This window comes from Vanacampus margaritifer, chromosome 7 (assembly GCF_051991255.1).
Source record: "Vanacampus margaritifer isolate UIUO_Vmar chromosome 7, RoL_Vmar_1.0, whole genome shotgun sequence".
Classification (NCBI taxonomy): Eukaryota; Metazoa; Chordata; class Actinopteri; order Syngnathiformes; family Syngnathidae; genus Vanacampus; species Vanacampus margaritifer.
In genome coordinates this window covers 23,371,772-23,398,483 of record NC_135438.1, presented here as the reverse complement: position 1 = coordinate 23,398,483, position 26,712 = coordinate 23,371,772, and the positions used below count along the sequence as shown (strand labels likewise).

At 40.0% G+C, this 26,712-nt stretch overlaps 1 protein-coding gene across 3 annotated transcripts; it reads left to right on the top strand.

The window, feature by feature from the left end:
- Positions 1–924: 924 nt before the first annotated feature.
- On the top strand, positions 925–26,575 carry LOC144055652 (ras and Rab interactor 2-like). Of its 3 annotated transcripts, XM_077571824.1 has the most exons (15): positions 998–1,027; positions 4,768–4,848; positions 5,631–5,766; positions 11,114–11,208; positions 11,375–11,585; positions 11,656–11,770; positions 12,889–12,961; positions 14,744–14,835; positions 16,320–16,678; positions 18,072–19,083; positions 21,482–21,564; positions 23,302–23,527; positions 23,686–23,817; positions 24,468–24,631; positions 25,699–26,575. In XM_077571824.1, exons 3-15 carry the CDS (start codon positions 5,698–5,700, stop codon positions 26,023–26,025), a joined length of 2,958 nt encoding a protein of 985 aa, XP_077427950.1. In that variant the 5' UTR covers positions 998–1,027; positions 4,768–4,848; positions 5,631–5,697; the 3' UTR covers positions 26,026–26,575. The 3 variants fall into 3 exon arrangements, with proteins under 3 accessions (XP_077427949.1, XP_077427951.1, XP_077427950.1); XM_077571823.1 differs by lacking the exon at positions 4,768–4,848 and having other exon boundaries at positions 925–1,027; XM_077571825.1 differs by lacking the exon at positions 4,768–4,848 and having other exon boundaries at positions 925–1,027; positions 24,468–24,658; positions 25,699–25,847.
- Positions 26,576–26,712: the final 137 nt, after the last annotated feature.

Here is a 26,712-nt window from a genome sequence, read left to right as displayed (position 1 = left end):
TATATTGAACCATGTTGAAATTTTCACACCTGAGACGTCCTCTTCTTCCAAAATGACGGGTCAACTGGTGTGGCTACTCTGTTTGGATTTTTGGACTTTGAAAATGTGGCGTCATTTGAGATCAACCCACTGTCGTTCGCTGAACCAATGAGGTTGAGCTTTAGCCCGCCCAAATCCTCCAGAGCTCGCCCTCTTCTCTAGGAGTACAAATCATGGAGCTCTACAAGTACGAATCAGTTTTGCACCATCTGTAGCAAGAAATTTGGTGCAAAAGTCACGTGACTGGAGAGCAGCAGAAAAAACACTTGTGACTCCTAGTGGCGACTTCTTTGACTACAAGTTGTCATTTCTTCAGGTACAAATCACGACTTTTACAGATACAAATTTACGCTTTTTTTCTACAGGTACGATTTGTTTTGTACAGGTAAAAAAAATTGTACAGGTACAAAAAAAATTTTACAGGCACAATTTTTTTTACAGATACAAATCACGACTTCTACAATTACAAATCTATACTTTTTTCTACAGGTAATTTTTTTTTTTACCACAACTACATTTTTTTTTTACAGGTATAAGTTACTTTTGCACCATATTTACCTCCATACATATCTTCCATGCGTTTGTAGCTTTTCTCCACCACGAGAGGGTAGAATGGCACAAAACGCGGATCCAAAGAAATTAATTGGAGGATGAAAAGTGAAAGGTGATGCACCACAAAAACATCAAATTTTTCTTATTTTGTGTTCATAACGCGTGAAACATCACAGCGAATCATCACTGCATACAGCACAACAGTAACTGTTGTTTCTATCGTCGACAGGCAAAATGAGGACGTCTGCTGGAAAGTATGCAAGTGCGTGTATGTGTGTGTGAATGTGTGTGTGCACGTGCGTGCGTGTGCGTGCGCGCGCGCTCCTGTGTAAACAGTTCTGGTGGAGTTCGCAGACGTCCGGCGTCTGTTGCATGAAAGAAGACACGAAAACACTCTGCACTGGCGGACGAATGTGGGGCAAATGGACACTTGGAGGTGAGTAACACTTTCATCAAACACAACAAAGGCTGGTGGCAGCGGGCATATTGCGCAGCATGTATTACCGTAGGATGAAGCTCAAAAGTTCCGATTTTCTGATGTTGATGTTAAACTGAGACATCTCTAGCACTGGATTTAAGCATAATATTTCCAATTTTGCCATGAAACGTGCGTAGGTAATTTAAAAATCTCGGTTTACATTACATACAGTTGACCATTATGCATGTTCTATAATTTTTCGCCTCACAATGTGCAGTATTTCAATCAAAGATAGTGTTGCTCTTTGTGGGGAAGACGTGTATAGCTGCTCCCTTTCGTTCCACGCCACTCCACGAGCTTTTTAACAAAGCATTTAAGACCTGTCTGAACCTGCCTAAACTTTTTGAGAATGCCCCTTGTCTTTGTAAATCAGTAAGTCAGTTGATTTATCATTGAAGCCTCTTTGAAATCTGTCATTTTTATTTATTTATTTAAATTAACTAGGTTCCCAACAACGTGTTTACAATACCAGGTCATCAGCTCAAGCATACCATATGTGCAGAGAGTGTGGATTTTTTTAAAGGGCCCATCACTGACAGGGGTTTTGGAAAATAACATTTTAAATTTTCAGCATTGAAGTGATTTTATTTTTAAATATATTACCTCTTGCATATGTGGCCCATCATCATTCACTTGCACGCCCACCTTGACTTAATGTGTAGTTTCTCAGGAAAATGAAACAATGCTATCACTCAGTTTTGGCACAATCGATATATAAATAATTGCCCCTGGAATGGCCCTTTTTCATCGCCAAAATCAACACGCCGCCATGCCTTGGTGTATACATCAGCGACAGAATTGGACACCTAATTCACAAAGTCATGTGCTATAATGTAAAGTGGCAGTATTTACTCGCTGCAGGCAGATTTCCCTCACATCCAAAATGACACATTTTCAGAAAATAACATTTTAAAAAATGCGTTTCCAAACATTGCTTTGTTCAATTTGAATCTAAAAGCCTTAATTGCTCTCCTTTGTTCACTCGTATCCATACAATGCCACCCCAAAATGATCTTCAATTGATAATTTACCATCTTGGGGAAAAAAAAATCTGAATTTAGTACATTGTCATTGATGACATTGGTACGATCAGTGCCATGCTGGCTGGTGTTCACTGTGTTGACAGCTGTGGTCACACCATGCCAACAACCATACAAACATCCTTTTAACTTAAAAACAACAACAACGTATGCCTGTTATATCCTCTTCCCAAATTCCTTTTCAAGCCATACTAAATGAATATGTGCAAACTCACCTTATGATGCCGGATGCTTTGATGCAGACATAATTTTTAAGTCCAGAACCATAAATCAGTGCTAAAGTTGACCCAATTAAAGGGACACTTGAATTTCTGTCTCGATTCACTGAGGCTTTTTTTTCTGCTGTGACCTACTGTTCATAGATCAGAGACGGGCAACTAGAGGGCAACCTGTGCTCCTACCATCATTCAGTGCAGGCTGCGAATATGTGCTTGTCATGCGAATCAGGCCCATCTTCAAATGACACATGATAGGGTTAATGTGGACAGATCCTCATTTTCACATGACCTTAATTTGAAATGTTTGATGTCATCCATCCATCTGTCCGTCCTTCCATCCACACAAGGCCCAACTGTGCAAGTGCACGATATTGTCAATGCATGTAATAGTGTACTGGAAAAAAAGTTTAGCAGTCAAGTCAAAAAATGTAAGCCTGTTCAAGTAAATTAATGAAAAAAAGCATTATTTACTACATCTATTATTTATGTAAAGTCAAATGTATACATGCACGAATGCTGGCATGCTACATTGAAATCTATAATTATTAATAGGGATGTTCGATACTGCTTTTTTTTCCAGACTGATACCAGTATGAGTACTCAACTGTTAGTAGTCACCGATACAGATACCAAGTACCAATAGTACTACTACTTTTGATACATACAATTTCCCTTTCTAATTTCTCATCTGTAGATCCTTATCATAAAACAACAGTATTTAACCGAGTATACAAGCTATTGGCCTGATACTGATACCTGGTATTGGTATTTAGCATTTTTGCTTTCTTATAGCAGTCGATGGAGTGCATGTTCACAATGTGGCATTTAGCGTGGAATGGATAAAACATATGTACAAACTACATGGCTCTTGTCAGCATCAATAGTTGCCATTGCTAAATTAGAATCAAATTGGTCTCATTTGACAAACCAGATGCATTGCTTTAAGTGTTTTACACTATCGTTAGGTTCAAGTGATCACCTCACAAGGGAATGGTTGCATTTTTAATCTGCAGTTCCCTTCTGTTTTGTGATCATTTGGACAAGAATGTAAGTACTTCGAGTACTTTGAAGGTGTTGATAAAGGCATGAATGCAGCCAATTTATTTGGAAGGAACCATGAACATTTCATGGAGAAGATCACTGGAATGCTAACATGTTGAAAAACATGAAGAAAGCAGTCAAATTCCTCTGCATTCCCAAAAAAAAGAAAAGAGTTTCCTGTCTAACCAAAACAACATGGGCCAGTCCGTTGAGCTGAAATCAGGAAGAACCACTGACCCAGATTCTGCTCTGTGGTCGTACACAGCGGTCGGTGCTGGAGCCACGATGACTTTACCATTCGTGCAGATGTGCTTTGCCAAACTTGATGTTGCTTTAAAGGCCTCTTCTCCCTTGTTGGTGTACAGACACAATTACTAAACCATACATCAATTCTCTCTTGAAATACATTTTGAGTAAAAACTTGCACAAATTAAATCTTATCATCTTATCTGAAATAAAATGAGTTGGCATTGGACTTAAAGATAGTACACTCTTAGTGAGGTCCTGCTTGCTGTGTGTTTATAACAAAGCACAATAAAGTTGTTGTTGTCTTCTCTAAAAGGAGTTAGGTGTCCCGTTTCACTTTGTGTTCAAACAATAATTAACAAAACTTCGCTATAAAACTACACTATACTGTGGATTTATGAAGTATACACACCTCTTTTATAAATGCTATTTTTTTGTGTTCTGAAATAATGAGATCAAGATAAACTAATACTTTGTCAACCATGTGACCTTTACCTTCTATGAGAGTTTAAAAGTAAAAATAAACTGAACACATGCAGGCATTTTTCTTCTCTATTTAAGTTGTTCAGGTTTTAGGTTATATTAATGGTGGAAAATGTTTTCCAGTAATGTCTTTTTTATGTATCTGCCATTTGGCCAGGGGTGTGTAGACCTTTAATTAGTATGATACATAGTTTTAATAGGTTGTTGTGTTGATCACTTAATGTTGTGAATTGTTGAATGAAAACCAGTCCCATGACAAAATTAAATTCACATTTCCTGGGTAAGCAGAAGAAATCTGGATGGGCATAGTAAAACAATGACTTGAGAATTTGGTCGATTGTGTTGACTTGATTGTGGATTAATTTTGTCATGAAGCAATTCCCATAAACAAATGGAACATATTACTACTCAACAAGTAGTGATGGTGTTTATTCAAGTGGAACTAATCTACAGTCTAAAAACGTCAACATGTCAGCTGTGCCAGCTGTTAAAAAAACGCAGCCCCCCCCCCCCAAACACAAAATGCTTTTTCAGATCTAGCATCTGAAGTATCTACTTGTTTTTATTGGAACCCACAAAGTAAGACAAAGACAAACAACTGCCTTACAGGACATTCCTCTGCGGGATTGAATCTTCCCCAATTTTTTAGTTCTTCTTTTTTTCGTGATAGCTCAAAGCCAAAGGTTTCCAAAGAGCAGAATGAGGAAAACAAGAGAAAAATCAACCTTCATATCTGAGAAGCTGTGGCCAGGTAACAAAACTAATTGTTTGTTTTATGATAGTGCCAAATGAGAAAACATGCATAGTCACTCAGTTATGGCCACTTATGTTATTTGTCTTTTTACTCCGACGATGTTGCAAAATTGCTGTTTCATGTTAGTGAACTAAGGCATATACATTCCTTCCTTCTCTTTAGCCTGGAATAGTGGGGGTGTGCTCTTCCTGTGTGAGTCACATGCATATCTGGTTTGCAGAGATTGTCTCGGCCAGTCAGGGAAGGACTGACCTAATGATTTCAGCCTGGCTAGAGAGAAAGAGGTGGGGTGAGGCAGAAAAGAGGTGAAGGGATGGCTTAAGAGACAGAAGTGGGGGAAGGCATCAAAGAGGTAAAAGGAGGATAATCTTGTCTCAGACAAGTATATTGTAATAGCCACCTATGTTTCTGCAAGAAGTTGAGCAATGTGACAAGAAGATTGTTACGAAGCCCTGAACAAATTCAGGTGGGAAGACTTGGTGGGGAAAAACTGTGCAGGAAATGGTGGACTCTAAAATGGAAACTCAATTATAAATGTGCAGCAATAAGTTTGAAGTGTGAAATAAACATGTGAGAAGTAGAGTAACCATGAAGTGAGCAGAAGAGAACTTGTCTAAGAAGTAGTGAATTTGGAATGTCAGAAAGGGTGGAGGCCCTGCAGTGAAAGAAGAATGAGGGGAATAATTGCAGGGAGTTAAGGAAAAAGGCAAACTCAGACTGACTCTTGAAAAGTGGAAAAAGTGGAATCCTCTTCCCTGATGTGTGTGTTTGACCCACAGAGCTCCGGCCTGCTTTTTGACGCAGATGTAAATAAAGCAGACTCTATCCTCATCAAAGGAAGACAAAATGGACTCTAAAACTCCAAGCAACAATCCTCAAGATTGCCCCATGATACGAAGTGGCAGCTTCTTCAAGGTAAGGTTGACAATGACTGTATCGAGGATGTGTCCAAGGATCATTTATAGCTGTTGAACATGTCTCAGTCAGAAAACTCACCCTCCACTTTACCTTGAAAATGTAGTAAAACTAAGAGAAATGTATTCTTTGTTGGAATGTATGTTATGTATGTAGGCTGTTTATTCATGGTGCAACGTGACAGTTAATCATTAAATAGCAGTGACAGAGGCGGTAATAGCAATGATTATTTCATATTTTCTGTTTGTTAGCATATAGTGAGTTGTGTTCTGAGTCCTGACTTAAGCACATTCGGGTTCCTGCAACACTATAGAAACTCCGTCATAAACCGAGCACCCCCGTAGTGCATTGTGTGGTTCATATAGCCTTGAACAAACAATAACAGAATTCAATTAATAGTCAAAATGGATCTTATTTTTACTCGACTAAGTGGACATCATATTGTGTTTGCATTGCACCATGTTTACTGAACTACATAGGGGCTTATGTGCTTTTGACCTGAGTGACAAACCTCCGGGGAGGGCAATAGTTTTTGAGCTGACAAACCAATGGGGGAGGGTGTATGGAATGAGCAAGGGAGGTTCGGGAAGCCTCTGTTGAAGACCGGGGGCCTGGATGTTGGAGAAAGGAGCATGAGAATACTGCACTCTACTGGTCAAAATAGGTCACGTACTTTAGAACAGTAGTCACTGCTGTGACGCTGTCTCTGGTTTTTCCACCTTTTAAGAACCCAAGATCGCAGTCAATCAAGGGCTGTATCCTCATGTCTCATATTTGCAAACCCTCTTTGCTCAATGCTTGGAACGCTTCCCGGAAGCCGCCATGTTATTGCTAACTTCAGGCGGCTGGGTGGCACTGCTGACTTCGGGCCTGGAGTCAAATTCCAGGTCGAAAGTTAAATGTGTAATATTTAGCGCCATCAAGTGGTGAACTAATAATTCATTCATTTTAAAAACCCACTAATATGCAAAAAAACATGTTCAATCACGTCAATGTACATGTTTTTACAGTAGATAATAATAGGTGTAGTAATCACTAACTATGCAGAAGTGGGTCCAGAAAAAGAGGTTAGCTAAGAAGAAGTGGGACACTGAGAGGACTGAAAAAAGTAGACATGCGTACAGGGAAATGTAGCGTAGGGTGAAAGTAGAAGTGACAAAGGCCAAACAAGGGGCTTACGATGACTTGTATGCTAGGTTTTACAGTAAGGAGGGAGAGACTGATCTATACAGGTTGGCATGGCAAAAAGACAGAGATGGGAGGATGTGCAACAGGTTAGGGTAATAAAGGATAGGGATGGAAGTGTGTTGACAGATGCCAGTAGTGTGATGGAAAGAGTACTTTGAAGTGTTGATGAATGAGGAAAATGAGAGAGAACGAAGAGTAGAAGAGGTGACTCACTCATCACTCGGTCCTGATGACATACATGTGGAGGTATGGAAGTATCTAGGAGAGGTAGCAGTAGAATTTCTGACTGGGTCAACAGGATCTTAGATAGTGAGAATATGCCTGAGAAATGGAGACGTGTGCTGGTGCCCATTTTTAAGAACAAGGGAGACGTGCAGTGTTGTGGTAACTACAAAGGAATAAAGCTAATGAGCCACACAATGAAGCTATGAGAAAGAGTAATTGAAGCTAGACTGAGGGCAGAGGTGAACATTTGTGAGCAGCACTATGGTTTCATGCCCAAAAAAAAGAGTACCACAGATGCAGTATTTGCTTTGAGGATGTTGATAGAGAAGTACAGAGAAGGTCAGAAGGAGCTGCATTGTATCTTTGTAGATCTGGAGAAAGCTTACGACAGGATGCCCAGAGAGGAACTGTGGTTTTGTATGAGAAAGTCTGGAGTAGCAGAGAAGTATGTTCAAGTGGTGCAGGACATGTATGAGGACTGTAAGACAGTGTTGAGGTGTGCTATAGATGTGACGGAGGAGTTCAAAGTGCAGGAGGGACTACATCAGGGATCAACTCTGAGCCCCTTCTTGTTTGCTATGGTAATAGACAGGTTGCAAGATGAGGTTAGACAGGAATCTCCATGGACTATGATGTTTGCTGATGACATTGTGATCTGTAGTGAGAGCAGGGAACCGGTGGAGGAGAAGCAAGAGGCGTAGAAGTTTACCCTGGAAAGGAGGGGAATGAAGGTTAGTCGTAGCAGGACGGAGTATCTGTGTGTGAATGGGAGGGACCCAAGTGGAAGAGTGAGGTTACAGGGAGAAGAGACCAAGAAGGTGGAGGAGTTTAAGTATTTAGGGTCAACAGTCCAGAGCAATGGAGAGTGTGGAAAAGAAGTGATGAGCGTGTGCAGGCAGGCTGCAACAGGTGGAGAAAAGTGTCAGGTGTGATGTGTGATAAAGAGTTTCAGCTCATATGAAAGGAAAGGTTTATCAAACTGTGGTGAGACCAGCCATGTTGTTTGGTCTGGAGACAGTGCCACTGAGGAAAAGACAACAGGCAGAGTTGGAGGTGGCAGAGATGAAGATGCTGAGGTTCTCTTTGGGAGTGATCAGGATGGATAGAATCAGGAATGAGTACATCAGAGGGACAGCACATGTTAGAGGCTTTGGAGTTAAAGTCAGAGAGGCCAGACTGAGATGGTTTGGACATGTCCAGAGGAGAGATAGTGAGTATATTGGCAGAAGGACCCTGAGTTTCCAAATGCCAGGCAGAAGGGCTAGAGGAAGACCAAAGAGGAGGTTTATGGATGTAGTTAAAAAGGACATGAAGGTAGTTGGTGTGAGAGCAGAGGATGCAGAGGACAGGGTTAGATGAAGGCGACTGATTCGCTGTGGCGACCCCTGAAGGGAAAAGATGACAGGAAAAGAAGAAGTAATCACTAACTATATTACATAGGTTGCTGCCATGCCTTCGGGAGGTTGACATGCTTCGCGGCCATCTTTTTGCTACAGACCTGAAGGAGAATAACTTTGTGAACGTAGTTAGCCACTGGTGCGTACAGCTCTCGTGTTTGACCCAGTTATCGACCGCCGCTTACCTTCCACAGCTGGGGCCTGCAAGTGGTCATTGCTGAGGCCCGTTGATTCGGGGTCCCATCACTTGTCTCCCTCTGCTTTGCCCCCGCTAACCATTCTTGTTAGCCGCTCTAGCTAGTTCCTGCTCACCGGGCTGCTTGCGCGCTCGCTCACTCTCTCACTGCAAGTAATCGATAGCATAACACTCTATTTTCATGAGGTAAAATTACTTGCCATAATTGAATGTTCGTACTGAAAATACAGTTTCTTCGAAACAAAACAAAAACAGCGATCCATTGTCCTCCCATCTGTGTGGAGAAAGTATCAGCCATTCTTAGTTTCCGTTGATTGACGCTAGCATAGCGTTAACTTGGTCAGAGCAAAAGCTCGACCTCACCAACTGCTGCCACTGGTGTCACACTATTTTTTCGTGCGGTAGTGAGTGTTATAGTCTCAAGCGAAGGTTGTGGAGAAAAAACAGCAGAGCTCCACAGCAAACTTTATTCAGTTGCCTTTTCCCCGAGTGACTACGACATAACTCTCTCTAGAGTCCTCTCATCATTTGCCTGATCACCACAGGTATGCTTCCACCAATACAACTCAATCACAATAGTTCACCAAATGAGAAACAAAATAGGTCCAAACAAATACATCAATGTAAAACTAAATCCTCTGTGTGGTGGTGGGCTTGCAAAGTGTGGTCTATTTGTGGCACGGTAGTGCACATGCTTAAAAATGGTTGCATTGTATTATGTCACCACTAGATGTCACTAAATATTACTCACTCTCACTTTAACAGTCATTTGGATGCTGAGGCAACACCCTTCATTCTAAATGCTGATTCCCAGCTACTACCAGTTCAAAGACCGGATAACAATGGTTGGGTTACACCAGGAAGGACAAAACTGTGCTCAACGTGTCATGCGATTGACTCGCTGTGCTGACCCCTGACACGGAAAAGCTGAAAATCACTTATTGTATGTTAGCAAGGATTTTAATTGTCTTAAATATGATTCTTGGTTACTAAATTGATAAACTAAATCAATTTGTGGTTACTTACCACACAATGGATGTCTGTAATTTGGACTTAATGCTATCAAATGCATTTAGCTACATCAAGAAAATATTTTTTTTTACCAAAAGAAAGTTTTGATGATTGCATTTCACCAAAAAATGTTTTTATGCATGATTGGTTTACTACTTTGTTTGTGTTTTAATGTCACATTTGTAGTGTTAATCTTTCATTTTCAATTTATCATTTAATTCAATAATTATTTCACTTCTTTTATTGCATGATACACACCAACATATCATCTGCATACATATTTACAAGTGACAAGAGTACATGTGTTGCGAGTGAGGGGGATGGGAGACGAGGGGTGGGATGCTGGGAAAGTCCACTCACAATCTGCATTTGAAGAGCTGTGTAGACTAGAGCAACTTTTATTTGTTCAAGGCACACAAAAAAAACTAGTTATTTTAATAAAGTTGAATCACTTCCTTTACACTTTTTATCTTAATGTAAGTGTGTTTCTCCATGCATGCGCCACACACAGTGGCCCAAAGAGACAAAAGGGTGCATATCATTTCGGACTGACCTAACTTGACAGTAGAGGGAAGTGTTTCACTTCTTAGGCGGCCGGCCAATTACACCAAACTGGTAGCTTCTACTGTCACATCCCATGGCATTATTGCCTGAATTTTGAAACTGAGATATATTTATAATCCCATAACGTCCCCACAAACAACTGGGGACTACATGTAATTACTTCCCAACACGTTATTTCCTACCACTGCAAAAGAGGCAAGTTGACACACACACACACACACACACAAAAAGGGTCACCAGAGAAATGCCGGATAGAATTGGAGAATTTAATGTGGGTATGCAAACATGTCTGAACTAGAGACTGAGAAAAATGGAAATGACGGACTGGCACATGCAAGTCTGATGCAAACTGAACAGGACAAGACAAGCTAACTGGAAAATATGCCAGACACGTGCAACTGTGAACCAATACCACAATATAAGAACAAGAATGAATGCTGCTGAACAAGATACAGTGTAGAATGCTGTACATGTGAGACCCCCCAAAAAAAAGAAAGTCGGACAATCATCTAAGCAGTCCAAGACATGTTTTCTCACACTTTGGATGTAGGTGTGCACCATGCTTTGTGTTTAGTTTCCTGCCTGTCGGAAATTATACAAACACACACATACAGGAAGGCTGACGAACCCTTTCCTTGCTTTAAGCCTGATCAGTCTCAGTGTCTTCATCTTGTTTAAGCTACTATCTTGGCTTGGTTGACTTACAGTATGTTGCCACTCCTCCTTCCACTCATCTGTCAAAGGTTCTCATTCTTTATTCTTGCAGCTGATTGATGCATTTGCGCTGGAGATTGGGGAGTTAAAGAAGGAGATGGTTCACACCTCTCCCACAGTGGACCAGGGGCCCGTGGACATACAAGGGTATGGTTGTTGTCTTCTTAACGGAACCTTGATTAATCTTAACATTTTGTGAAAATAAACCTTGTTGTGTTCAATTGGGATTGGCACTATGACAGTTGATTATTATTTTTTAAGTAGTATGTGGTTCAAAACTTTTAACAATTTTTTGCTGTTCCTTTTTCGTCAGGCCAGAGAGTGAGGTGAGCGGTGACATGAGTGACATTTACCTGGAGCCCCCCCGACATGCTAGCGTGAGGTGTGAAAGGGATTATGGATATGACTCACTTCGGAGGAGGATGAGTGTGTTGGACAGACTGACTCGAACACACCCCGTGTGGCTGCTGCTGACAGTCAGTGAAGAGGAGGCCACACACATCCTACTTAAACAGCCGCCAGGGGTGAGGACCACGATCTTGAATATAAAGGAGCTGTGTTCGATTTGGAAGACTGTGTAATCTTCTTCTTCAGGTTTTCTTGGTAAGGAAGTCGGTCACTCTGCAGAGGAAGGTCCTCTCTGTGCGGCTGAAAGTGGATCAGTCAGGAAGCTCCATCAGCAACTTTCCTGTCAGAGAGAGCCAGTATAGTAAGTTTTAAGCCCTTTTGATTCATGTGATATTTGAGACGCGAGTTCAAATAATTCCTTGAACCCATTTGTAACTCGCAACTGTTGAATCATAAATCATCTTTATCCATTGAAATGAATGGAAAAGCCATTAATCCCTTCTAGCCCCCCCCCCAAACAAAAACAAACAAACAAACAAACAAAACAACAACAACCACTTGTAATAGAGCACTCTATAATATTACTATAATTAATTAGTAGCTAACAGAGGTGGCAAATCCAGGTCCAGAAAGTAGCTAGCTCCCATGGTGCTCGTTTACCTGCTCGGGAGCCAATTTTTTTTGATTCACTGTCTTACTAAGTGTTGTTGAATGGAATGTGCAATATGGGCCTGGAAGCTGCAAATGAATTGCCCATTCTGGGATCAAGAATGTTGTCTGAATTTGAATATGAGAGGTCTGAATTTGGTCAGTGCTGTTAGTGGCTCAATTATCAACGGATCTGATCTTCGGTAATAATTTTTCTTTTTTCAAATTGTCCTTATGCAGTGATCATGTTGCAGAGACACTCGAAGTACAGTACAGTATAGAAAATACATCTTATCAATATTCAGGGTCCTATACGTGTATCAGTTTTTAGTTAACATTGCTGTTTGTGATCATTGAAGTGCTGTGCTTTGTGTTACGGAAGTGTTGGAACTAAGTATTTTAGTGCGAAAGCATGATCTCATAGCAGTTGTCACCTTTCCTTGAAATGACTGCACATGTGCGAGGAAGACGGAGTGTTGGTGTTTACATGTGGGTCATGTGCTCACCAACGGATTTCACATTCTGCACACACTGGAGTGGAAAGAGTCACTGAACACTGCTTTCTATCCTGTATTTTTTCTGTACGATTTAACCGGTTGAGGGTTGCATGAATCCAAGATGACTTGGCGCAGACGGCAGCCGAGGCTGGTCGCCACTCGCCAATCACAGGATACATAAAGAGAAACCATTCACACTCAGATTACTGCGTGGTCAGTAAACGATTATATTTGCATTATCGTATATTGCCCACTGTATCTGCCTCCGTACAGAATGCATAATTATATCAATAAAGAAAATAATTTATATCTCATAAGTTTGATTGCTTTACAGCATTTTCTCTTGATGGATCTGGGATCAGCTTTGCAGACCTTTTCCGTCTGGTAGCTTTCTACTGTATAAGCAGGTACTTAACATTTTCTCAATTTTTTTGTCCTTATGTGTACAGCACTACTGTATGTAATACAATGCTACTAGTGGATGACACAAAAATACTTTTGGACTAATATGTCATTTTTTACTGCACGAGATAGATACCAGGGATGTGCAAAATTCACAATTTCAGAATTCAATTAAATGAATACATTTGAATTGCAGGAAGTGGAACTGAATTCAATACAAGTCAAAGAAACTCATTCACACGAGACAATGTATTTCATTGGTGTGCTCCAAACAAAATGTCAGAGAAGTTTGGACAGCGGGCGGCACCGTGGCTGACTGGTTAGCACGTCTGCCTCCCAGTGCAGAGGACGTGAGATCGATTCCGGGCTTTGGCCTTCCTGGGTGGAGTTTGCATGTTCTCCCCGTCCCTGCGTGGGTTTTCTCCGGGTACTCCGGTTTCCTCCCACATTCCAAAGACATGCATGGCAGGTTAATTGAACACTCCAAATTGTCCATAGGTGTGATTGTGAGTGTGGATGGTTGTTCGTCTCTGTGTGCCCTGTGATTGGCTGGCAACCAGTTCAGGGTGTACCCCGCCTACTGCCTGAAGCCAGCTGGGATAGGCTCCAGTGCCCCCCGCGACCCTTGTGAGGACTAAGCGGTTAAGAAAATGGATGGATGGATGGATGGATGGTTGGAAGTTTGGACAGCCACCTTAAAGACTTAGATAAAAACAACAACAACAACAAGGTAGTCTGAGAAGTGAAGTGCTGTTCTACCATCATATCAAACTATTTCAAAGTTTTTACAATTTTAATGATCTGTTTTACCTGAGTATTCTTTTAACGTTAATAAAACCAATTACTGCACTTTATGTATGTACATACCTGTAAGTAAATTTAATACAAATATTATTGTATGGACTTTATGGACACAATACAGTCCTTAACAGTAAAAAGTAAAGTTTCATTTATGTAGCCTACATGAAGTCCTTACAATAATAATTGTATGAAATCCATGTTGTAAATAGGCTTATACTGTGAAGCTTCATTGTTTAATGCACTTTAATTTTACATTATAAATTTCTTTGAATTTGATGAAATTTTAGTTCTGCTTCCTGCAATTTGAGTTTATATTGCAATTCTGCTTCCTGTTTGCCATCTAAATTCCAATTCTAGAATTGAATTATAATTTAGGGGTCTTCTGAATTCTATTCTGAATTTTGTACATCCCTGCTTGTTGTAGATTACAATTTAGGTCAGGGATGGGCAATTGGCAGGTTCGGTTAGCGGATCTTTTACACATTGAGAAAAGCATGATCAAAAATGAAATATATTAAGAGCATGTATTTCACTCATATATGCTTGTATTTTGCCGTATCTAACATAGCGTTTTTGTCATACATCGAGTTATGAACTGTGTGGTCCTATGTAGCTCCCAGTTGTAAGGATGAAAAATTGCATTGAAGTTGCCCATTCCTGACCTCGGTCATACAAAGAAATGTAACAATAGAACCTTGGAATGAGTGAACTGTTGCCTGTTGTCCTCAGATTGACATAAAATAAAATGCAAAATGTTCCATTTGCATTCATTTTAGATGTCATATACCTTGATTTAAAGTTTAGATTCAAAATTCAAAACATGATAATCAGTGTCATAACAATGGGAATAAAGACCACTGAGGAAAATGATTGACAAACTGCATATTCAAAAAATAAATATCCAAAAACTAGTTACATGATATGTTCATATTCATAATATCTAATCCCTGTAGTTTTTTTTTCATTATTATTGATTTTGTACTTAGGGATGTGTTGCCCTTCCCTCTCAAACTCCCAGAAGCCATTTCATCTGCCAAGACACAAAAAGATCTGGAAGAAGTGGCTCAACTTGGACAAGGTAGTCTAATCAATTGCTTCGTAAAGGTGGCAGTACTGAATTGAGTTAAAACATGTTCACAATATTTTGTATTCACTAAGAAGAGGATTGGTAGCCAGCCACTAGTGTGGCCCATAATAATATTTTTTTTTAAAGGACTGCAAATCACTGCCAGTGCACCCTAATGAAATTAAGTAGAGGGTTTGCAATTGATTAATCGCAATTAACCATATTTTAATTAAATATTATTGATACAACTATCAGTGTTTTAGAATTCAAATATATGATGGTCAACAAATAGAGAGATACACAGGAAATAAACTGAACAACACAATTCAGCGTACTACATAAGATTGCTGCTCTTTTTTCAAGTACTTTCAATGCTGTTATTGTACTTTGTGAACTTGCATTCCAGGAAATGGAGGTGGCTTGTTGCCTGATATCAATGCCTCCTCTATTGCTTAAAACTATGCCATATTTACATGCTTTTATTGTGTAAAGGCCTTTTTGATGTGAACTTGCACACCACTCATGTAATACATTAATGTGTTAAAACAAATGACCGAATCTTAGAGCCTTTGTTCAGTCTTCAAAACATCAACAGTGAGGTCATGTTGAAAGTACGGTGCATAACGTAAACAAAATGTGACAATTTTGGGATATAAATGTTATTTGTTTACTAGACAAATGACTATCCAATCCTACATAAAACCTGCAATACAAGTAGTTATAATTTTACTTGCTTGCATGAACCCATATGAATACCATAGGCCTCAATCTCAAGACACATTGAGGGACAGACATCTGACAGCAGCTGTCCAGTAATGTAACAGTTAACCTTTCCTTTTTTAGACTTGTGTTCGTGTCATCACAGGGGCTAATCTTATGATTGGCGCACGTGCACTATTGCTCGTCTTTTTCACCTTGTTCAAAGTGTTATTTTTCAAACATTGACCATAGAATCTCTCTCTTCAAAGAACAATAGAAGGAAGTTAGAATCAAACAATGTCATTACTATTCACATTGTAATAGAAAATGACAGTATTTTTGGACACGTTTTTGACTCGGTCATTTAGCAAAAGCGATCAATAATGCAGAAACGACACAAGTGGTGCTCTCGCTCAGTTTCAACATTTGAAAGAGTACAAAGCTGAAAGGGGGACAGAGGAAGTGGAAATGTGTCCACTACAGTATGTTGTTTGTTGAGTTGCCCGCCCACTCCCTGAATAACATTGGCGACTCCCTCTGTGTGGCTTTGTGACGCACCAGCTGGATCAGAGCAAAGAGACACACGAATCTGACTCACTGTGTCTCGGCCACCAGCAAGACGAACACACATTTGAACAGGGGCTAACTTCGAAAACTAGAAAGACAACCTTTGAACCGGTAGTGAGAAAGGCATGAGAATGAGCTTGTGTGCTAACATTCCTGCTGTGATGATGTGTGTGCAGTGTGTTTACTGAACGGTCAGTCAGGATTTAGCTGAGTTACTGTCTCTCTTGCAGGCTTTTGGGACTCTGCCCTGTGCAGCCAGCGTTCGACCTCCCTCCCTCCCTGTCGCCCTTCGAGCCGGACTCTCAGCCCCCAGCGGACGAGCAGGACCAAAGAGGACCAGGGGTCGCAGCAGAGTCATATTGGGCCCCAGTGTGACAGCGCACCACCAACTTTACGTCACCGGCCTCCTTCCTCTCGAAGTGACAGAAGGCATTCCAATGCTACTCTGTGCTTGGTCAACCCACTGTTTTTCCAGACTCGGCAGCACCACCACTGTGAGGAAGATCCATCTTCACGTGAGACTGCAAGCGTGTCTATGAAACCCACAAGTGGCGGCCAAAAGAAGGAGCGGCATCCAGACGAGGTTAAGGTAGTGATGGCAAAATCGAAAATGTGTTTTGGTACATAACGAAACCCAGGTGCAACTTGTTTTGAAACACGTTCCTAAATCTGTCTCAGAATCACAATGTCACGTGACTGTTGCTTTTTGCGTGTCATTATGCCTCTAAAAGTCACATTGTTTCAGTAAATGAACATGTTATCCCTTTTCTAAAATTAACTCATTTGCTCCCCAAAACGTATAAATACGTTTAAAAAAAATCATTAAAAAATTATGCTAGAGCATACATAAGGCTTTGATGCAGCCTGAACTGAAGAGAATGTTTGAAGCAATGGTAGTTATTACCAAAATGGGCAGCAGTATAAGTATAAGAGTATAAGAGACCAACCAGGGCCATGTTGCAAAAAGCTATTTTCTCCACTGTTTTAAACAAATTTGTGAATAATGAAACTTAGCTATATTCTTATGCTAATTGCTGCAAAACGGAAACAGATAGAAATATACTTTTTTTTCCTGATGAAAGAAGAGACTAATAATTATTTTGGTCATGTTTTTATAGCAAAAGAATACAATATTCTGTGGGCCTTGCAAAATCTGTCAAAATCCATCAAAACAGCCGGGAGCGAAGGGGGAAAATGGCTGGGAGTGAATGAGTTAAATAAAATCCACCATTGCACTATATGAAAATGTCTTGAATCTAAAATATATCCAACCTAAGTATACTAAAATTTGTCCTGGCTGCTGATTCATCACCCTACAAGATAAAATGTCAAAATGCAAATGAGTGCTATGGTTGTTTCAGTGGTAACGCACCCACACAACATACTGAAATTTGTCCATTACTTAGGGCAACCAGGTTTAATTCCTGGTCCAAGTAGCATATTTTTGCAGGCCATTGTTTTTCCTCTCTAATGCTTTCTGACAAAACTTAAGATACCTTGTTGCAAAAAAATAAAACAGCCTTTGATATGTATAAGTTTTTGATTCAATGGTATAGTAATGTGGGTCTCATCAAAGCATTTAAGTTAAGGTATGTTGAGAAATGATCTATTTCAAAGGCAAAATTAAAAGCAAGCCAAGAATCAGCAGCAAAAAGCTTATTTGTACTTTTGTACATATTTTGAGGGGGTGGGGGGGTTATTCGGTTATTATTATTATTTCTCTCTCTCTCATGGCGTCCATTACAATTACAGTATATGCCGATTGCCAGGTGTGTAAATTAGGTGATCACAGGCAGCCGAATAGCTACTTTCCTTACTGTGGAGTGGGCAACAATCTACTGTTTGAATGTGATATTTTACAATTGTCCATCAGATGTCGCTGTGGGGAGGTGTTTCGAACGTTCCAAAAGATCGATTATTGTTCTGAATCAATTGATCCAAATGATTCAATTGTCTCAATGTTCCATTTCTGCCATTCCTAGGTTAAGGTGAACCGCAAATCGAAACCCCCTCCTCGACCGCCCCCACCTCGCTTGATGTTGCGCAAGCGACCGGCCCCACCTCCACCTGGAGCCCCAGCACTTACCACCAGACCCAAAAGCATGCCAGTGGCTATTCCTGGGGCCACAAGGAAACAATCAGCCCCCATCAGGCGCCCGGCCCCGCCTCGACCAACAATGGGCACTAAACACAGCAGCCCACTCAAAAGTTCACCAATGCCCGTGCCTTCAAACCCACCACCTCCAAGACCCAGTAAGATGGTTGTGGCTCACCAGTGCCACATCGCCCTTGATGATGAGACCATTGCCAAAGCCTTGTCTCGAGTCAAGCTACCCCCTAACAATACGGATGATGTTCCGCTGCAGAAAAGCGCTGTGAGTCGGTCTACCCAAAACGAGACAGGACTTCAACGGCTCAGTGACATGAGCATGTCTACTTCTTCCTCTGATTCATTGGACTATTCACAGTCGCCTGGGTTCTCCCTGGGCCTCGACTCCAGCCAGTCATGCCATCTTAACCATCAAGACACTGTCATCGACACTAGTGAGGATGACGATGATGATGATGATGGCGAAGAGGAAGTGGAGGAGGACTATGGGGTGGGCCTTGAGGCCGACTTGGAAATGCGCCTCCGTCCGTCCTTCAAAGCGAGAAGGCGCAGGGTGGGTGTGAGTCTAAGCGGAGGATCGTTTATTCTTCCCCGCGCCTTGAAGGGACGCTTCCGCAAGGTCAGCGGTATGCTCACCTCCTTGATGACGCCAGAAAGACGGGCTGTGAAAAAGATAGCTGAGCTTTCCAGGGATAAAAGTTCATATTTTGGCTCACTGGTCCAGGACTATATAAGTTTTGTTCAGGAAAATCGTGGTTGCCACACATCAGGGGAGGATTTTCTGCAGACGCTCAGGCAGTTTATGACTCAGATGAAAGCTTACCTGTGCCAAAGCTCCGAACTGGACCCTCCAATAGAGTCGCTCATCCCTGAAGATGTGATTGGTAAGGCATTCATTTCATCTATTAGACATCTTTGAAAGCTTTGTAAGGTCAAAAGAATGATTTGTGGTTGTAACGTAGACGTGATTGTGCATCATGTTTTGTCGATGCAAGCGTGGGAGTGATGAGTCACTCAGTATCGGTTCTCTATGATGTGAGCTAATATCCTATAATTTAGGAAGTAAAAAGTAGTGGCAGCTCGTCAATAGTGGGCCAAAGTGCCTCCCACCAAGTTTAGTCACATATTGAAGACAAATATTGAATAATGAAAATGAAATATTCTATTAAATATAGGCTACTTACAAATATATGTTTAGATGAGCAGGATAAATAGTACATAGCTCTTGATGAGTAAAGCTGATTTGTTTATCTTAGTGTCTCTCGATGACATACTTCCAGGTTTGGGCACACAGAATATCGTTGATAGACTTGTTAAAAGCGTGACATGCGCAGTTGGTGCTTGTGCAATGCACACATATTGGGCTAAAAATTCCACCACCCACAGCCAAAACATTTAGAAAGAGGTACCATTATAGCAGACATAATTACCTATCCGGGAACGAGTGGCTGTTGGCTTGGATGGGAATTTGCCACAAGGACGTGGTGGCCATATTGGATGTGGCTTATACATTATAGGGAGCCCTCGAGTTACGTTGTACGCGACCTACGTCGTTTCGATTTTACGGCGCCTGTGTCTCATCCGTAGCACCTTCTTTTTTGTTAATTTCCTACAGTAATCAAGCCATTTTAAAGTTGTGTTGTTGTTTTACCCTTGACATTATTCGTTGATGAAAACGTGACTGTACTAGCCTGCCTTGGTCCTGGAAATCAAACTATTTGAAGTCTTTTAATGTGCTTCATTGCGAGTGTTAAGTTACTGTGAGGGCAGTGGGATGTGTCTAGTGACTTCTATTCTTAGCCTCCACATGTTGGTACAGTATATGCCCTCTGCCCATTGCTAACATCAGAGGGTCGCTTTAAATGCTGGCATTATTGGATTAAATCTACGTTCTTGGTGACATTTGTTGGGAAATGTGTTTTGAACATACTTGAGCACCAAGTGAGAGTATGTGAGTAAAGCATGATTATGTGAATGTCTTTTCACTCCACTTTTGTTCATTGTCAACAATAACAATAATCCATTCTGTTTTTGCAAACAGACAATCCATAAAGTGTCTGATGTCATAAAGCAACCCCACAGAATATGTGGAAAGAAAAGCAAAAGTGGAGCACATCTTATTAACATCATCCCACTCACAATACTGTAGTCACACAAAGACAGTCGTATCTTCTAGTAATAAGTAGGAGCCCTGCTTATGTCATCTTAAAGTAGCACTAAGGAACTTTTCAACCTTAATAAAATATGTCCATAATTCTTATGATGAAACATCAACTTAAAACTAGTTAAATGGTACCTTTGCCATGGCCTGAGGGGGTCTGTATCCTTTTTACTGGCACTAAGCAATTTTGAAGAGGATGGTAGGAACACTGCCACACAAAAAACTATAAATGTGCTGACTGCTTTATAGCATACGTCAAAAGCTACCCCGAATGAAAGGACAGTTAAGGATCAACATTGGCCCGGATTTCACTCGCTGGAGTGAGCTAAAAAACTACGCAATGCGCGTGTCACAATGGGAAATGTGATCGTCCTTCAGACATAACAATACCGCTTTTGTCCATATGGCTTCGCCATAATCAACGTAAACAGAAAGCTCCTTAGTGTTGCTTTAACATGAGATTTAAATTCACTTAAAATTTTGAAAACTGCACATTATTTGTCTGCACATTACAATTAAGTATGTTCTACTTTGTGTTGGCCCATCACGTACAATCTCAGCAAAGTAAATTCAAGTTTGTGATTATGATGTCACAAAATGTGGAAAAAGTTCACGGCATACAAATAGGCTTTCATGGACAACGTGGATTTTTTTGTTTTGTTACTAACAAGCCAGGTTTTGTACTAGCTTTTTGAACAAACATTGTTATTACAATTGCCTCAGCCACAATAAAATGTTGGTGTGGCCTAAACTATGGCTCCAGTTACATCAGACATTAATATTGGGCTCAATTTGCTGCTGATCAAATACTCAACACTACCTTGTCGTTTTATGCTCACACAGAGACAAACATTGGTATCTTAGTTCATACAGCACTGACAAACATCCTTCAGGCAACAATCGGACCACACCTACAAAAAGTACATAAAGAACATGCCCTTCCTCATAACATTGTTGTGGTAGCGTTTTAACGATATTATTGCTCTTTTTTTGTCAGAAAAGTACCAGAAAATGCTCTTTGTGGCGTTATATCTTGTCTTTTCAAACAATGAATATACTGATAAATTCATGTGCTTTTAAAAACTAAAACAGTGTTCACTGTGATACTTCGTATTCAACAGAACAGGTGCTGGAAAAAGCCATGCACAAGTGTGTACTGAAGCCTCTGAAGACTTTCATTGACGTGGCCCTACATGACTTCCAGGTGAGAGATCATCTTACGTTTACTCTCACAGAATGATGACAAGGACAAACGGGAACTGAACTGTAAGATAAGATGAGCTTTATTAGTCACTCAGTGGGGATATTTGCAGGTAATGTAAGTACAATAAAAAGGCTTACCTGTATTGTAAATTATTTGGGTGTCTTTTGATGTTCTTTTCATAAAAAGTAAACAAAACACACACATAGGACTCTATTTTTGTGACCAGCGCAAGTGCAGCATACCAAGCTGCGTAAATCTGCCCGGAAAAGGTTTAGAAATGTTGTTCGGAATATTGCAGAAGCGCAAGCAGGCGCTTTAAAAAAAAGAAAAGGAAAAAGTTTGGAGCGTTGTGGGCGTGAACACAGATGATTCTATTCGCTGCCAATCAATGCTGCTCCTCAGATACAGTTGCCTCTCTTTGCCTTTAAATGTGGTGTACTCACATCTCGCATGGAGACATCTGTGTGGAAAAGGAAGAATTGTCACTGCTCTTTGCCGGCGTGGCAACAGACAATATTGCCAACCTTGTGCCAAAGGTTATTCATGGTCTGAGGAGGCATCAGATTAGACTGACTTTCAGATGTGCCGGGCGCATGTCAAATTATTGTTATAATCAGAGCAGATAGTCACTCACTGAGTATTAATTGTAATGGTTCTTAATTGGGATGGGCGTGTGCCGATACCGGGCCTTGCGCCTGTCGGCCGCCCTCTTGTGGCCGTTTTACGACAGATGCCTAATAGGATGTAGAAGCACATATTTAGACACTTGATTATTAGTTTCATTTATTTATTAAAATTTATTTTATTGCGTGTTCTATAAAAATAAAAAATAAAGTATTTTATGAACAAATGGAAAAAATTAATTGCATTGAATTTTAAGAAAAAATGTTTTATTCTATTGGGAAATAGGTCTGTCTTTAAAATTATGTTTGTATGTCTTTTTTTAATTATATTTTATGAATGAAAAGTACTAGTGGCATCAGTAGGCTACTTGGTATTGGTGACTACTCAAAAGTTAAATACATAAAGTGGTATCGAACATCCCTAATTTTGAAGATACTCTGGAACAGGGTTATTAAAGCGTTGGAATTTTTCATTTTAGTTAGTTTTTATTTTTATTTAGTTAGTTTTAATTAGTTTTCAGGGCAGTTCCGTTTTATTAGTTTTAGTTATTTAAAAAAAATTTAGTTTTGGTTTAGTTTTAGTTAATTTCAATATTAGTTTTTGTTTTAAAAAAATGTGTATTACTTGTGTGCAATATTTAATAAACACCATGGTAAAATGAAAAAAGTAACACATTTTTTTCTGGCTAAGTTAAATGAAAAAGCAGGCGAGCCTAGGAGCAATATCATCTGAAGGTGCTTTTCTATTGGCTGCTGCTAGATGACGTCACTTGTGAGTGACACACTTTCAAACATCCTTATTCGAGTTAACATCAAAATGAATATACTTAAAAATCAACCCCAAAGGCTCATGTGTTAAATTAATTACCAAAGACTAAGGACATTTTCGCTATAATTACAGTTATGTAGTTTTAGTTAGTTTTGTAAATGTAAAATGTAGTTTCAGTTAGTTTTCGTTTTTTTAAAAAGCATTTTCGTGTTTATTTTATTTCGTTAACTAAAGTGTTTTTTGAATTTTTGTTTTGTTTTAGTTTTTTTTTGTTATTTTTCGTTAACTAAAATAAGCTTGCTCTGGAGTAAGAAAGAAACACAAACTTGTTTTGGTTCTTAATAGGTGAATAGTGGAGATTGGCAGCAGATGAAAGAGAATTTGGCCATGGCGAAGTCCAAGAGGCCTCAGGAGCTGGGAGTGGATGGTGCGGTACCACCTGACTCGGTGGCCATTGAGAAGATTCGACAGAAGTTCCTTAGCATGCGGAAGATGTACTCACCTGAAAAAAAGGTGTCACTCCTGTTACGTGTGTGCAAGCTCATCTACACCATCATGCAGGATAACTCAGGTATAGAGAAGCATTTTGATTTGAAAATGAATTTGAGACATCCATACTGTAACTCTTTGTATGACTTTTTGCAAGATTACGCACATTGTGGAAATTTGCTTTGCTCAGTTTCAGAGTAAATTCCCACCTCACATACCTACACGTGTGCTTCTTTCCAGGGAGGATGTACGGTGCTGATGACTTCCTGCCCATGTTGACGTATGTGGTGGCGCAGTGTGACATGCCTCAGCTGGACATGGACATCCAATACATGATGGAGCTGCTGGATCCATCTCTTCTTCAAGGAGAAGGTACTGCTTTATATTATTATAGCCTGGTGCTTTGAAGTTGTGTTTTAGGGATTGTCCCACTCTCAGGTTCTCCACCTTTGTCCTACTTTCCAAAAACATGCATGGTTGCTTAGTTGACGACTCTTAATAACTCAATTCTTGTTTTATCATGAACAACAAACACAACATTACATTATAATGTCCCTGTAATGGCTGCTGTGAAGGCAAGACTGGCGATTTTAAACTCCTGAAAACTATCTTAAGGTTGTCTAAATGTCTATAAAACCTGGTTTGCTTTATTAAGCAGCTGAACTTGAGAGCTCAGAAAGGAGGAAATTCCAATCTGTTGGCCTTGAATGGGCTGGAACAGGTTCAGAGGAAAAAGGTCTAACACTTCCAGAATGTCTGCCAACCTGTCTGCCTTTATTCAGTAAATTAGCTGGAAAATAGCTGTGGTATGAATACCCCTCGTTAACCACAGTGGATTGAGAGCATATTCCATCATTCAACCGAGATATGCTGTTTGGCTATAAATGCAACATTTTATTATAGTGTGGAACTGTGGAAACAATTTCAATTAATCATAGTGCTTTATAAAGAATTTAAACCACACCTTAATTGTGCCATTGTTCCCAATCTTTTATTCAATGTTCCTAATTTCTACCTCGTAGGAGGTTACTACCTGACAAGTGCCTATGGGGCTATGGCCCTCATCAAGAATTTTCAGGAGGAGCAGGCAGCAAGGGTGCTGAGCTCTGAGGCCAGAAACACTTTACATCAATGGCACCGCCGCCGCACTACTCAGCGTTCAGCACCTACTGTGGACGACTTTCAGGTATCACACCTGACCTGATCCCAGGCTGTGAGTTGTAGCTATTTCCAATGGATCCTAATTTATTCTGTCTTTGAATGATGTGATTGTTGATAAAAAAAAAAAAAGAAAGAAAAAGACAAGATGAATGAACAAAAGAATTGAAACATCTGCATGGTAAAAAAGAAAAGAAAAAAAGAAGCTTTATAGACAAAAGTATTTGAACACTTTCCCATTACATATGCAAGACTGGGAGTGGAAGTGACATAACTTAAATAGATTGCATTAATAATTTGTGTGCCTTCTCCGAACTGTTCCCAGATAGTTGAAAGCAAATTATTACCCAAATTTGAAAGTCGAGGGACTAAGTGTATCGCACAAATGCTTTATTAACTTATTCAAACCCCCAAAAAAGATATAAATACATTTTTTAATACATTGTTCTTCACTCCCAAAAACATGTTTCTACATTTTTTATTTTATGTTTTATGCTAGAGCATATAGAAGGCTTTGATGCAGCTTGACCTGAAGAGGTCGTTTAAAGCAATGGTAATTATTACAAAAACGGCTAGCAGGTAGCAGCAGAGTATAAGAGATCAGCCAGGGCCATGTTGCAACAAGCTCTTTTTGCCAGTGTTTTCAACAGATTTGTGAATAATGAGGAAACTTAGCAATATTCTAATGCTAATTGCTGCTGAACGGAAACAAATACAAATATACTTTTTGTCCTGATGAAAGAAGAGACTCTAATCTTTCTTTTGGTACGTTCCATGTTTTACAGGGATAGAACACAATATTTTGTGGACCTTCTAAAATCAGTTAAAATCCAGTAAACCGGCCGGGAGCGAAGGGGGTTGCTTCAGTGAAAACGGCTGGAAGTGAATTAGTTAATTGAGAGGTGTTACCCAAAACTAATGTCCATTTAATATATTTGTAATTCTCACTAATATGAGATTTCAGACCAGAATCGAATTTAATTTACCTTATATGTGAGTGATTAATATGTGAATGCCAGAATGTATGCTTTTCCACTTGCTTGTTTGAATTTCCTGTCACCCTCATAATACAAGATTTTTGTTCTCCTCCCTAAGAACTACCTACGTTTAGCCCTGCAAGACGTGGATACAGGCTGCACAGCTAAAACCTTACTCGTCCATTCATACACCACGACAGAAGAGGTCTGCTCACTTTGTGCTTATAAATTGAAGATTTCAGAGCCTGACAACTACGCGCTCTTTCTGGTCACCGAGGACACCTGTCAGCAACTGGCCCCTGACACGCACCCTCAACAAATCAAAGCTGAGCTTCACAGCCGACCCCGGGCAAAGACTTTCCATTTTGTCTACAAAAGGGTGCCTAATCTAAACCTTTGTATACCTACCTGCCCTGCATTATTGATGTCCAAAGTTGAACAATGAGGGAATATATCCCTGGCAGCACTTGAATTCAAACAGTGCTCTGGTGCTTTAACAAGTTTGACTGATATGATGTGATTTTGAGGAGCTGCCAAGTGGGATGTTGGGATATGGGAATGTGTTGAGAGTCATAGTGAGCCCTTAAAAATCTATTAAGACACTGTACGTTTAAAGTTAATGACTGACAGTTTTTGCAAAGTGTTGATTTGCAGAAAATTTGCAAGATTGAGATGCAGAAGAAAGTTGTTGGTTTTCGATTTTTGGATATGTATGCTGGCTGAAGAACAGCAGTGACCTATGGTATCACATTTTATGTAATTGACTTGTCCATTAACTGCTGTAATCTCTTTATGCCTTCAAAAGGAAATGTAAAATAGTGTATGCTACTGCAAGCATCCGGATCACCAAGTGATGAGCTTTCATGGACATGAACCACATAAAACAACACATAGAATGAACTATTGTAACTATTAATGTTTCACTCTTGTTACTTAGCAATTGCTGGTCAATTGTTACTTTTATTACTATGAATACATGTTTTATATTCAAATTATTCTTTTTATGTCTCAATATATCTAAGGTGGCAAAGATTTGTGTGTTTTCAATAGTTCTGCACTGGACTTGATGCAGCCCTCTCCTAGCATTAGTATAAAGTTCCACACAGAGGAACATGCCTACATACCGACTTTT